Source organism: Notamacropus eugenii, chromosome 6 (assembly GCF_028372415.1).
Source record: "Notamacropus eugenii isolate mMacEug1 chromosome 6, mMacEug1.pri_v2, whole genome shotgun sequence".
Classification (NCBI taxonomy): Eukaryota; Metazoa; Chordata; class Mammalia; order Diprotodontia; family Macropodidae; genus Notamacropus; species Notamacropus eugenii.
Window position 1 is genome coordinate 291,789,270 of NC_092877.1, and position 15,223 is coordinate 291,804,492.

Consider the following 15,223-nt stretch of genomic DNA (forward strand, 5'->3'; position numbering starts at 1 on the left):
TAATTGTTCCATTCACCGTGTTTGTGCCTGGCACAAATCAGATGCTTAATATATGTTTGTTAGTCAGTTGATTGTATCATCCATGTAATGGACTTTTAAAGCAAGTGATTGTTTCTTTCGTTTAGCCTGTAAATATGGGAAATAGCAGCAACAAATAATAAGAGAGGTTTGACTAAAAATACATATCCAGGGTAGCACTGTTTCATGTGTTGAAGTCCATAAAAATCTATCAAGCATTCTGGAAATTCTGAAGGTTAAACTCTCAAAACTGTATGCAAGCTAGGCAGATCAGCAATGCAACAGTGGAAGGAACATTGGCTGTGGGGGGGAGGTGTCAGAAGGCTTTGGTGTACGACAATTCCAAGAGACGCATGATGAAAAATGCCATTCACCTCAGGAAAGAGAAGTGATGAACTCTGAATGCAGACTAAAGCATACTTCTTAAAAAAAAAAAAAACTTTCTTAACTTCTATTGTTTATTTTGTCTGTGTTCTTTTGCACCATGGCTGATATGGAAATGGACTGTCATGACCTCACATGTATAATCAAAATCAAATTGCTTGCTTTTTCAAGGAGTGGGGGCAGACAGAAGAGAAGGAGAGAATTTGGAACTCAAATTTTAAAAAAATGATTGCTAGATTTTTTTTACATGTAATTGGGAAATATTTGATGACATAAATAGAAGTGGTTATTTAAAAAAAGAAGGCTTTGGTGTGACTCTTAGCCTGATACTTACTACTTGTATTTTTTGAACCTCAGTGATTCTCATTTCTCAATATAGGAGGTTAGACGAAGGAAGATCACTTTGGTGCTTTTCAGCTCTAACCCTGTAATCCTATAACTTTCAGTCAGCATTCTGACACTCACTCAAACTTACACTAGTATGTCAGCATCAAATCACAGATGAGTTTCTTTTGACAAGAATACAAAATATGGATACCTGGACAGGCAGGCTTTATGCACAGCCCTGTGAAGACTTTCATCAGGATACTTTGATAATCGACGAGCAATCCGTAACAGCTGCCGGGTAGACAGAGATGCTGCAAGTGACTGTGCCTATTAGAAAGCATGGGAATTTTGTTAGTGTCTTCTTTCAATATGCTGCAGATTCCTCCACAATTTATGACAAAATATTTCACATCCCTCAAAAGGAAAGGCAAAAACTAATGATAAAAATTTTAAACAAACTAGAAATTTAAAACTCCCTTACATTTCTAAATATATCAACATACAAACATATTTATCAATTTAATTCAAGTATTCACTGAGAACCTATGAAAGGGTTGTTTCTACCCTGCTATTTTTGTTAGGCCAGAGAGAATATTACAAAATGACACAGAATTTAGTGTTAGCTTCATAAGAAAGCATATGATCCGTATACGAAAATGGTCACTCCACCCCATTTTGCATCAGTCCCAAAGAGGTTTGTCTACCAAGAGAACAATTATCCAAAACATATAGCCATGAGAAATTCTAAGTTCAGAAACAGCAGTAGGGAAGAGAATTCAAACTGTTTCAAGTAGCTGGAATGTGATGATTTCTTTTTACCAAAATAAAATTGCTTCCTACATAGTCTAAAATCAAGTGGCATAGTCAGGCACTTGATGAGCCTAACTGAAATGCCTCTGAAGGGGATTAATTTTACTGGAGCAAGCATGTTCCAGTAAAAACATAAATAACAGCAGGAAGGTTGATGGGATGTCATATATTAGTGTAAATAAATTCAATCAGACTGTCTTTGACCTAGTAACGATCAAATACACTGAAGATTATTTCCATATAATTTGCAATTCTCGCCCCCCTTTCCAATCTCAGAACCCTAGTTGAGGCCCTCAATACCATTTCACCTGTAACTACTGAAATATAAGAGGCTATAGTTCTCATTTATCTTCTTGCCTCTAGCCTTTCTCCTCTTTAATCCATCCTTCCTACCACTACTTATATAATAGTCTTTCTAAAACCCAACTCAGTTCATCACTCCTCTGTACAAAAACCTGCAGGGCTCCTCATTGCCTACAAAATAAATTATAGGTATTGCAATCATTGCATAAGCCACCCACTAATGCATTCAGTATTTGTGGTAGAGAATGGGCACATACTTACAGAAACCTACCAGGAAGCTTAGGAGAAAGAAAACCCATTTCCTATGGATAACTCACAACATTGAACCACAAAATTTGATTTCACTGGTCCATTCTGAATCATCTGTACCCCATGAAAATATTTTCTCCTAATGTTCTTACATTCCTCACCACTTTACAAGCAGGCAAAAACTATTCTGTCCTACTCTCAAACAGATGAAGACTTAAAAGCTCTTTAAACTCCCAGCTACCAAGTGAAGTTCAGTACCCTTTCTTTTAATTCAGAAAACTGCAAAATTCCCGAGGCTGGCTTTCTCTGGGCTATATATTCCGGTAATCTCTCATAAGGCTGCTGAACTGACCTATCAGATTACAGCAAACAAAGCATAGGAAAACAGCTCAGGTTACTCTATGGGCAAGGCAGACAAGCCTAGACAGCTCTTCGCTCATGGAGTTTGACCCATCAGCTTACAGCCAAGAGAACACATAGTCAAAGGGATGAAAAACCTGTTTCCCTTCTGCTTTTCCCTTTTAAACCACTGATGTAAGCAGAGAGCTACAAGCAACTTCTGAAAGGCCTCACCTCTCTCAAACTCTAGGTGATATGCATTAGCGAACACTGAAGCTCTTAATCAGTGATACTGAACTTCTCTCCAAGCAATGAGAAATTTAGTCAGTTGATTGCTTCAGCTACTACTTCTTCAGCTCTAACAAAGCTGGCCATTTTATCACTCACAACCATTTCTTAAATTTCCCCTAGCTAGCTCTTCACTCTTCAGCACTCCTTGTTCTTACTTCTTTCAGCGGTCTAAATCAGAGGCTCATGGAATTCCATGACACACCATTCATTTATGAGGTGAAAGCTCACCAAGCCTCACCTATGATATCAACAGTCCTTATTTAATCATCTCAAGCTCTCCCAAGTTATTATATATTTTGAGTGATTTACCATATTAAACCTTCAAGCAGCTAAATGCAAATAACTTAAGTTTCAGTATCCTATAATCTACAGCTCCAGATATTTGGTAGTCTTCAAAGAGGTCCACTTCTCACAGTCTACCTTTGAAAACTTGATTTCTTAATGTTTAAATTTTATCTTTTTAATAAATAGAACATTTCTTTACCCATTAAACCAAAAATCTGAAAATTCTGTTATTTTAAACAAATTCTAGCAGTTTTAAAGTGGTTTTTTTTTTCCTGCACCTTCCAGAAATCAAAATATTCACCAATGGAAAAAATACCTTGTATCTTGTTGGGCCCGTGACACATAAGAGGTCAAGTATTTTTTTTTTTTAATATTAAAAATACAAGGCCAAAGAACCAGACTTGGTCTTTTTTCATTTCATCAATGACTTTAGCTCATCAACTGCTCCTTTTGAGCTTTTCAGATTTGTTTACTTTCTTTGTGTGTATTTTACTATATTTTATTTATCTGCCAAATATTTCTTAACTACATTTTTCTTTTTTAAATTAATTAATTTTTAGTTTTCAACATTCATTTCCACAAGATTTTGAGTTCCAAATTTTCTCTCCATCTCTCCTCTCTCCCCACCCAAGACACTGTGCATTGATTACCCTTCCCCCAATCTGCCCTCTCTTCTATCACACCCCTCCCTTCCCTTATTCCCATCTTCTCTCTTTTCCTGTAGGGCTAGATAAATTTCTATACCCCATTTCCCGTATTTATTCCCAGTTGCATGCAAGAACAATTCTCAACATTCATTCCTAAAACTTTGAGTTCAAACTTCTCTCCCTTCTTCCCTCCCCACCCATCCCCACTGAGAAGGGAAGCAATTCAATATAGGCTATACATGTGTAGTTATGCAAAAGACTTCCATAACACTCATGTTGTGAAAGACTAACTATATTTCCCTCCATCCTATCCTGCCCCCCATTTACTCTATTCTCTCTTTTGACCTTGTCCCACCCCAAAAGTGTTTACTTCTAATTACTCCCTCCTCCCATTTGCCCTACCTTCTAAATCATTCCCCCCACACTCCACTAATCCCCTTCTCCCCTACTTTCCTGTAGTGTAAGTTACATTTTCCAACTAAACTGGGTGTGCATATTATTCCCTCCATAAGGCAAATGTAATGAGAGTAAGCTTCACTTTTTCCCTCTCACCTCCTCCCCTTTCCCTTCCACTGAAAAAGCTTTTTCTTGCCTCTTTTATAAGAGATAATTTGCCCCACTCCATTTCTCCCTTTCTCCTAATATATTCATCTGTCACCCCCTAATTTTACTTTTTTAGATATCATCCCTTCCTATTCAACTCACCCTGTGCCCTCTGTCTATATGGATATAATCTCTTCAACTACTAAAATACTGAGAAACGTTTCAAGAATTACAAATATTATATTTCTATGTAGGAATGTAAACAGTTCAACTTTAGTAAGTCCCTTATGATTTCTCTTTTCCTGTTTATCTTTTCATGCTTCTCTTGATTCCTGTGAGTGAAAGTCAAATTATCTATTTAGCTCTGGTCTTTTCATAAAAAATGCTTGAAAGTCCTTTATTTCACTGTTTAACTATTTTTTCCCCTGAAGTATTATACTCAGTTTTGCTGGGTAGGTAATTCTTGGTTTTAATCCTAGTTCCTTTGACTTCTGGAATATCATATTCCAAACCCTTTGATCCCTTAATGTAGAAGCTGCTATATCTTGTGCTTTCCTCATTGTATTTCCACTATACTCGAATTGTTTCTTTCTAGATGCTTGCAATATTTTCTCCTGGACCTGGGAAGTATGAAATTTGGCTACAATATTCCTAGGAGTTTCTCTTTTCAGATCTCTTTCAGGAGGTAATTAGTGGATTCTTTCAATATTTATTTTGCCCTCTGGTTCTAGAATATTAGGGCAGTTTTCCTTGATAATTTCATGAAAGATGATGTCCAGGCTCTTTTTTTGATCATGGCTTTTAGGAAGTCCCATAATTTTTAAATTGTCTCTCCTGCATCTGTTTTCCAGGTCAGTTGATTTTCCAATGAGATATTTCACATTGTCTGCTATTTTTTCATTCCTTTGGTTTTGATTTATAATTTCTTGGTTTCTTATAAAGTCATTAGCTTCCATCTGCTCCATTCTAATTTTTAAAGAACTATTTTCTTCATTGAGCTTTTGAACCTTCTTTTCTATTTGGACAATTCTGCTTTTTAAAGTAGTATTCTCCTCATTGGCTTTTTGGACCTCTTGTCTTTTGGGTTAGTCTATTTTTAAAGATGTTACTTTCTTCAGCATTTTTTGGGTTTCCTTTAGCAAGTGGTTGACTCGCTTTTCATGATTTTCTTGCATCACTCTCATTTCCCTTCCCAATTTTCCCTCTACCTCTCTTACTTGACTTTCAAAATCTTTTTTGAGCTCTTCCATGGACTAAGACCATTGCATTTTATTTTGGAGGTTTTGGATACAGAAGTCTTGACTTTTGTGTCTTCCTCTGATAGTATGCCTTGTTCTTCTTCATCCAAAAGGATGGAGGAAAATATCTGTTCTCCAAGAAAGTAACCTTCTTATTTGTTTTCCCTTTTTGGGGCCTTTTCCCAGCCAATTACTTGAATTCTGAGTCCTTTGTCAAGTGGTGGGTATACTCTAGGGACCTGTAAGTACTCAGTTCCTCCAAGGTGGTACAATCAAAGGAGAGGAATTTACTCCTCTTCTGGGCTGCGCTCTGGTCTAGGAGCAACCACAAGCTGTTTTGCCTAGGATCTGCGACTAGAATTCCCTCTCCACAACTGCCTCCAGCTCCACCAGGCTAGTGCTCCATCTTCACCCCAGGCCTGCCACTCAGGGCTGAGATCCAGATCAGCTGCATGATTCCACCAGGATCTTAAGGTAAGGATTCCAAAAACAGAGGCTGTGCCACAGCGACTTTGATCACACTGTGGACCAGGCCTAGGGCTGAACCCTGTTCCCTTCTCACCCAGGTAAAAGAGCTTTCTCACTGACCTTTGAAGTTGTCTTTGGCATTTGTGGGTTGAGAAACCTGGGAACCATAGCTGCTACCCATGATTCCCCACCCAGAAGCCTGCTCCAGTTCTGTGAGTGCTTTGTGCCCCAGGTTAAGCTGTACTCCGTCCTGAGTCCAGTGTGACAGACCTTTCCTATCAGCTTTCCAGGTTGCCTTGGGCTAGAAATCTCTTTCACTCTGTCATTTGGGGGTTCTGCTGCTCTAGATTTTGTTTAGAGTCATTTTTTTTTACAGATACTTTATGGGATTTTGGGGTAGAGCTAGAGGAGGTCCATCCTTCTACTCTGCTATCTTGGCTCCAACCCAATTTATTTACTTTCTAAAGTGTTTTGTTGGTGTTGTTCACTATCTTTACATTTCAAAGACTCTATACAACAGTGGTTTTCTCAAAAGAAACTTGGAAAACATAAATTCTTTTAAAAGCTCATTTTTTCCTTTGTAGGATTATGTTCATTTTGAAGGATAAAGTTTTTCTTGAGAATAAGGAAGATTCAATGCTTTCAGTATCTTATTTTCCAATTTCCTATTTAAATTTCACTAATGAAGAGGAATAGTACAGGATTATGACTACAGTTCCTTGGTATCTGATCCTGGTTAATGGCAATATTTTCTCTTTGACTTGTAAATTCCAAAGCTAAAAAGTTATGCTAGGAAGTTATGAGTTAAACCTGGGGTTTCCACCTAATGAAATCTCATAGATTCTATTAGTCTATACGTTGACCTCCTCTTCTTTTTTACAAATAAATTTAATTTTATTTTTATTCACTTCCATAAGATACTGAGTTCTTATTTACAAATAATTTATTTTATTTTTATTCACTTCCATAAGATACTGAGTTCTACATTTTCTCCCCCTCCCTTCTCTCCCCCTACCTAACATGGCATGCAATCTGCTATAGGTTCTACATATGCATTTATATTAAACATATTTTCACATTAGTTACATTGTAAAGAAGAATTAGAACCAATGAGGGGAACCACAAAAAAGAAGAAACAAACAAAAAGCGAGCAAACATTTTGCTTCAATCTGCATTCATACTCCACAGTTCTTTTTCTAGGTGTAGATAGTATTTTCCATCATAAGTCCTTTGGAATTGTTTCAGATTCTTGCATTGCTAAGAAAAGCTAAGTCTATCAAAGGTAGTCATGGCACAACGCTGCTGATACTGCGTACAATATTCTCCTGGTTCTGCTCACTTCACTCAGCATCAGTTCACAGAAGTTTTTCCAAGTCTTTTTGAAGTCTACTTGCTCATGATTTCTTACAGAGAAACAGTATTCCATTACATTCATATACCACAACTTGTCCAGCCATGCCCTAATTGATGGATATCCCCTTAATTTCTAATTCTTGGCCACCACAAAAAGAGCTGCTATAAATATTTTTGTACATGTAATCCTTTTCCCATTTTATGATCTCTTTGGGACACAGATCTAGAAGTGGTATTGCTGAGTCAAAGGATATATAGTTTTATAGCCCTCTGGGCACAGTTCCAAATTGCTCTCCAGAATGATTGGATCAGTCCACAATTCCACCAACAATGCATTAGTATTCCAATTTTTCCATATCTTCCACAATATTTATCATTTTCTTGTTTTGTCATGTCAGCCAATCTGATAGATGTGATACAGTACCTCAGAGTTGTTTTGAGGTGCATTTCTCTAATCAATAGTGATTTAGAATATTTTTCATATGACTACAGTTTTAATTTCTTAATCTGAAAACTGCCTATTCATATCCTTTGACCATTTATCAACTGGGGAATGACTGATATTTTTATAAATTTGACTCAGTTCTCTATATATTTTAGAAATGAGGGCTTTTATCAAGACACTGAGTGTAAAAATTGTTTTGCAGCTTCTGTTTCCCTTCTAACCTTGGTTGCATTGGCTTTATTTGTGCAAAAACTTTTGAATTTAATCAAAATTATCCACTTTATATTTCATGTTCTCTATCTCGTTTAGTCATAAATTCTTCCACTCTCCATAAATGATAGGTAAACTATTCCATGCTCTCCTAATGTGCTTATATTATCAGTCTTTACGTACCCATTTTGACTTTATCTTGGTATGCATGTAAGATGTTGATTTATGCCTAGTTTCTGCCATATAATTTTCCAGTTTTCCCAGTAGTTTTTGTTAAATAAGTTCTTATCCCAGAAGCTGGAGTCTGGCTTTATCAAACAATAGATTACTATACTCACTGACTACTGTCTTGTGTACCTTACCTATTCCACTGATCTACCACTGTTATTTCCTAACCAGTAACAAGTAGTTTTGATGATTGCTGCCATACAATACAACTTAAGATCTGATATAGCTAGGCTACCTTCCTTCAAATTTCTTTTCATTAATTCCCTTGATTTTTCTGGACACTGTGTTCTTCTAGGTGAATTTTTATTATTCTTTCTAACTTACAAAATAATTTTTGGTGGTTTTACATGGCATTAAAAAAATTAATTAATTTAAATAGAATTGTCATTTTTATTACATTGGCTCAGCCTACTCATGAGCAACTGATAATTTTCCAAGTAGATCTAACTTTATTCATGTGAAAAGTGTCTTGTAATTGTGTTCCTATAGTTCCTGGGTTTCTTGGCAGGGAGACTCCCAAATATTTTATAATGTCTACAGTAACTCTGAATGGAATTCTCTATCTCTTGCTGTTGGACTTTTTTTTTTTTTAGTAATATATAGAAATGTCAATGATTTATGTGGGCTTATTTTATATCCTGCAACTTTGCTAAAGATTTATTATTTAGAGTAGTTTTTTACTGGATTCTCTAGGACCCTCTAGTCTATCACTGTATCATTTGCAAAGAATGATAACTTTGTTTCCTCTTTGTCTATTCGGATTCCTTCAATTACTTTGTCTTCTCTTGTTGTTGATGCTAACATTTCTAGAAAAATATTGAAAAATAATGGTGATAATGAACATCCTTGTTTCACCCCTGATTTTATTGGAAATGCTTCTAGCTTATCCTCACTACATATAATACTTGCTGATGGTTTTGGATAGCTGCTACTTATCACTTTAAGGAAGTCTTCATTTATTCTTATGCTTTCTACTGTTTTTAACAGGAATGGGTGCTGTATTTTGTCAAAAAATTTTTCTGAATCTATTGAGAGAATCCTGTGATTTCTGTTAGTTTTTTTGGTGATATGGTCAATTATGCTGATAGTTTTCCTAATATTGAACCAGCCCTGCATTCCTGGTATAAATCCTACCTGGTATAAATCCTGTATTATCCTCATGCTAAGTTGCAATAATGTCTTTACTAATATTTTATTTAAAATTTTTGCATCTATATTCCTTAGAGAGATTGATCTATAATTTTTTTTCTTTCTTTTGACTCTTGCTGATTTAGGTATAAGCACTATATTTATATCATAAAAATAATTTGGTAGGACTCCTTCCTCTATTTTCCCAAATAGTTTATATAGAATTGGAATTAATTGTTCTTTAAATGTTTGATAGAATTCACTTGGAAATCCATCTGGCCCTGGAGATTCTTCCTTAAGGAGTTCATTGATGGCTTGCCCAATTTCTTTTTCTGAAAAGAGTTTAAGTATTTTATTTTCTCTTCTGTTAATCTTGGTGATTCATATTTTTGTAACTCTTCATCCATTTCACTAATATTGTCATATTTGTTGGCATTCAGTTGGACAAAACAGCTCCTAATTATTGTTTTAATTTCCTCTTCTTTGGTGGCAAATTCATCCTTTTCATTTTTGATACCAGTAACTTGGTTTTCATCTATTTTTTTAATGAAATCAACCAAAAGTTTATCTATTTTATTGTTTTCATAAAACCAGATCCTAGTTTTGTTTATAAGTTAAATAATTTTCTTAATTTCAATTTTATTAATATCTCCTTTGGTTTTCAGAATTTCTAATTTAGTATTTAATTGAAGGTTTTTAATTTGTTATATTTCTAGCTTTTTTTAGTTGCATGCACAATTCATGGATCTCTTCTTTCTCTATTTTATTCATGTAAACATTTAGATATAAAATTTCCCCTAAGAACTACTTTGGCTACATCTCATAAGTTTTGGTATGTTGTCTCATTATTGTCATTCTCTTGAATGAAGTTACTGACAGTTTCTATGATTTGTTGTTTTACCCATTCATTCTTTTTTTCTTATATATATGACTTATTTTTAATGTTCTACAATCACTACCATAAAACTTAGATTTTTTTCCCCCATCTACCCCCCACAACCCTCCTCCCTCCCCAAGACGGCATACAATTCTATATAGGATCTACATATACATTCCTATTGAATACATTTTCACTATGGTCATGCTGCGTAGAAGAACTAAAATAAATGGGAGAAATCACATAACAAACCAAAACATAACACACACACACACACACACACACACACACACACAAACTATCTGCTACATTGTGTGACTGAATTCCATAGTTCTTTCTCTAGATGTGGAGGGTATTTTGCCTTAGAAAACCATTGGGAATTTTTTTTTTTTTATGTCCTTGCATTGCTGTGAAGATCCAAGTCTACCAGAAAAAACTCACACACTGTGGTCACTGCTATGCACAAAGTATTCCTGGTTCTGCTCCTTGCACTCAGCATTAGATCACGTAAGTCTTTCCAGGCCTCTCTGAAGTCTTCTTGTTCATCATTTCTTATAGCACAATAGTATTCCATTACATTCATACACCACAACTGGTTCAGTCATTTACCAGTTGATGGGCATCCCCTTGATTGCCAGTTTTTGGCCACTACAAAGAGTGCTGCCATAAATATTTTTGTACATGTGGGACCATTTCCCATTTTTATGATCTCTTTGGGATACAGTCCTAGAAGTGATATTGCTTGATATTACCCATTCATTCTTTAGGGTTAGATTATTAGTTTCCAATTAATTTTAAATTTATCTTTTCATAGCCCTTTATTATATGTTAATTTTTATTGCACCATGATCTGAAAAGGATGCATTTAATATTTCTGCCTTTCTGCATTGGATTGTGAGGTTATTATGCCCTAGTATATGGTCAATTCTTGTGTATGTGCCATATATCACTGAGAAAAAGGTATCCACATTCAAATTTTCTATCTACATTCAAATTTCTCCCGAGGTTTACTATATCTAATTTTTCTAAAATTATACTCACCTCTTTAACTTCTTTCTTGTTTATTTTGTGGTTACATTTATCTAGCTCTGAAAGGGAGAGGCTGAAGTTTTCTACTAGTATAGTTTTGCTATTTCTTCCCTTATCTCCCCCAACTTCTCCTCTATAAATTCGAGTGCTGTGCTACTTGGTGCATATATGTTTAGTAATGATATTATTTCACTGTCTATGTTAACTTTTAACAGGATGTAGTTTTCTTCCTTATCTCTTTTAATTAGATCTATTCTTGCTTTTGCTTTGAGATCAGGATTGCTACCCCTACTTTTTTTACTTTGGTTAAAGCAGAATATATTCTGTTCTAGTCTTTTACCTTTATTCTGTGTATCTCTCTGCTTCAAATGTGTTTCTTGAAATCAACATATTGTAGGATGATGGCTTTTAATTGCGTCTGCTACCCACTTCCATTTTATGGCAGAGTTCATTCCATTCACATTCACAGTTATGATTACTGTCTCTTTCTCTCCATTCTATTTTCCCTGTTGTACTTTTCTTTCTCCTTTTTCCCTTTCCCTCCTCATTTGTGTTTTGCTTGTGACCACCACCACCTCCCTCAATTTGCCCTTCCTTTTATCAGCCACCTCCCTTTTCTTTCCTTTTTCCCCTACTATTTCTTCCCTCCTTTCTATTTGCTCCCTCCCTTTTCTTTCCCCTTTCTCCTCCTACTTCCTACAGGGTAAGGTAGATTTCTATACATACCTTAGTATCAATCTCTTTGAGCCCAATCTGATGAGAGTAAGGTTGAAACAATGCTCATCCCCCTTCACTTTTTTCTCTCTACTGTAATAGGTCCTTGTATCTCTTAATGTGATGTTATTTATCCTTTTCTGCCTCCTCCTTTCCTCTTCTCCCAGTACAATCCCTTTTCACCTCTTAGATTTTTTTTTATCATTACATCAAGTCAATTTATACCCATGCCCTCTGTCTATGTATACCCCTTCTACATGTCATAATTAAGATACAGTTCTCAAGAGTTACAAGCATCATCTTCCCATGTAGGGATTAAACAGTTTGCCTGTTTACAGTTAGAGTAAGATTGAATAACATGTTTTTTTTTTCCCTTTCTGTTTACCTTTTTATGCCTCTCATGAGTCTTCTATTTGAACATCAAATTTTCTGTTGAGTTCTGGTCTTTTCACGAGGAAAATCTGGAAGCTGGAAGTCCCCTATTACTTTGAATATCCATCTCCTCCTCTGAAAGATTATGCTCAGGAGGCGGAGCCAAGATGGCGGAGTAGAAAGACGCACATACACATAGCTCCGAACCCACAACACATAGAACGGCTACAAGGAAGTAACTCACGGTGAATTCTGCACCCAGAGGCCACGGAACATTGGAGCGAGGGAGATGTCTGTTCCGGAGAGACCTGAAAACCTCTCGCGGGGGGTCCTTCGCGCTGCGGACTGGGCGCCAGGACTGGGAGCTGAGTGCAGCCCTGCCGCGGCCGCGGCACCAAGAGGAAAAGATCCGAGCGGGCTTCAGGGACGGGCTCTCCAGTGGCCACGCGGGTCCCTCCACCGACAGAGGGACCTGCAAACCTCTCGCAAAAGATCCGTCATGCTGCAGACGCGGAGCCCAGCCCAGACCTGCTGCGGCCGCGGCACTGAGAGAAACAGATCCGACCAGGCTTCAGGGATGGGATCACCAGCGGCCGCACAAGTACCTCCACCCATAGGTGACGGGGGTCGGTGAGAGAGTCTCTTTGGCGGGTCGAGAGGGGAGTGGGGTGCCCCCATAATTCAGGCCCCCCCAGGAGGCAGAAGCTGAGAGGCGGCTGCAGACAGGGGCTCCCCAAGCGGGCGGGAACCTGGATCCATTGTGGAAGGTCTGTGCATAAACCTCCTGAGGGAACTGAGCCTGAGAGGCGGCCCTGCCCCAACCTGACCACCTGAACTTAATCTCACACTGAATAACAGCCCTGCCCCCGCCAAAAGCCCTAAGGCTGGAAGCAGCATTTGAATCTCAGAGCCCAAACACTGGCTGGGAGGATCAGGAGGCGAGGTGGGTGTGAGGAGAATATTCAGAGGTCAAGTCACTGGCTGGGAAAATACCCAGAAAAGGGAAAAGAAATAAGACAATAGAAGGTTACTTTCTTGGAGAACAGACATTTCCTCCCTTCCTTTCTGATGAGGAAGAACAATGCTTACCATCAGACAAAGACACAGAAATCAAGGCTTCTGTGTCCCAGCCCACCCAATGGGCTCAGGCCATGGAAGAGCTCAAAAAGAATTTTGAAAATCAAGTTAGAGAGGTGGAGGAAAAACTGGGAAGAGAAATGAGAGAGAGGAAAGAAAAGCATGAAAAGCAGATCAGCTCCCTGCTAAAGGAGACCCAGAAAAATGTTGAAGAAATTAACAGCTTGAAAACTAGCCTAACTCAATTGGCAAAAGAGGTTCAAAAAGCCAATGAGGAGAAGAATGCTTTCAAAAGCAGAATTAGCCAAATGGAAAAGGAGATTCAAAAGCTCACTGAAGCAAATAGTTCTTTCAAAATTAAAATGGCACAGATGGAGGCTAATGAATTTATGAGAAAGCAAGATATCACAGAACAAAGAGAGAAGAATGGAAAAATGGAAGATAATGTGAAATATCTCATTGGAAAAACAACTGACCTGGAAAATAGATCCAGGAGAGACAATTTAAAAATTATGGGACTACCTGAAAGCCATGATCAAAAGAAGAGCCTAGACATCATCTTTCATGAAATTATCAAGGAAAAGTGCCCTGAGATTCTAGAACCAGAGGGCAAAATAAATATTCAAGGAATCCACAGAACACCGCCTGAAAGAGATCCAAAAAGAGAAACTCCTAGGAACATTGTGGCCAAATTCCAGAGTTCCCAGGTCAAGGAGAAAATATTGCAAGCAGCTAGGAAGAAACAATTCAAGTATTGTGGAAATACAATCAGGATAACACAAGATCTAGCAGCTTCTACATTAAGGGATCGAAGGGCATGGAACAGGATATTCCAGAAGTCAAAGGAACTAGGACTAAAACCAAGAATCACCTACCCAGCAAAACTGAGTATAATACTTCAGGGGAAAAATTGGTCTTTCAATGAAATAGAGGACTTTCAAGCATTCTTGATGAAAAGACCAGAGCTGAAAAGAAAATTTGACTTTCAAACACAAGAATGAAGAGAACCATGAAAAGGGGAACAGCAAAGAGAAGAACTGTTTACATTCCTACATGGAAAGACAATATTTGTAACTCTTGAAACATTTCAGTATCTGGGTACTGGGTGGGATTACACACACACACACACACACACACATGCACACATACATAGAGACAGAGTGCACAGAGTGAATTGAAGAGGATGGGATCATATCTTAAAAAAAAAATGAAATCAAGCAGTGAGAGAGAAATATATTGGGAGGAGAAAGGGAGAAATTGAATGGGGCAAATTATCTCTCATAAAAGAGGCAAGCAAAAGACTCATTAGTGGAGCGATAAAGAGGGGAGGTGAGAGAAAAACATGAAGTCTACTCTCATCACATTCCACTAAAGGAAAGAATAAAATGCACACTCATTTTGGTAGGAAAACCTATCTCACAATACAGGAAAGTGGGGGCTAAGGGGACAAGCAGGGTGGGGGGGATGATAGAAGGGAGGGCATGGGGAGGAGAGTGCAATTTGAGGCCGACACTCATGGGGAGGGATAGGATCAAAAGAGAATAGAAGTAATGGGGGACAGGATAGGATGGAGGGAAATATAGTTAGTCCTATACAACACAACTATTATGGAAGTCATTTGCAAAACTACACAGATTTGGCCTATATTGAATTGCTTGCCTTCCAAAGGGAAGGGGTGGAGAGGGAGGGAGGTAAAGAAGGTGGAACTCAAAGTGTTAGGATCAACTGTCGAGTAATGTTCTTGCCACTAGGAAATAAGAAATACAGGTAAAGGGGTATAGAAAGCTATCTGGCCCTACAGGACAAAAGAGAAGACGGAGACAAGGGCAGAGAGGGATGATAGAAGAGAGAGCAGATTGGTCATAGGGGCAATTAGAATGCTTGGTGT

The 15,223-nt window shown here is 37.6% G+C and overlaps 1 protein-coding gene across 2 annotated transcripts in view; it reads right to left on the reverse strand.

Annotated features, from left to right (window-relative positions):
• VWA8 (von Willebrand factor A domain containing 8) overlaps positions 1–15,223 on the reverse strand; it is a 442,786-nt gene that overhangs the window by 270,504 nt on the left and 157,059 nt on the right. For both annotated transcript variants that reach the window (XM_072617119.1, XM_072617120.1), the window contains one exon: positions 941–1,056. In XM_072617119.1, coding sequence (XP_072473220.1) covers positions 941–1,056 — 116 coding nt within the window. The remainder of the gene's footprint in view (positions 1–940; positions 1,057–15,223) is intronic.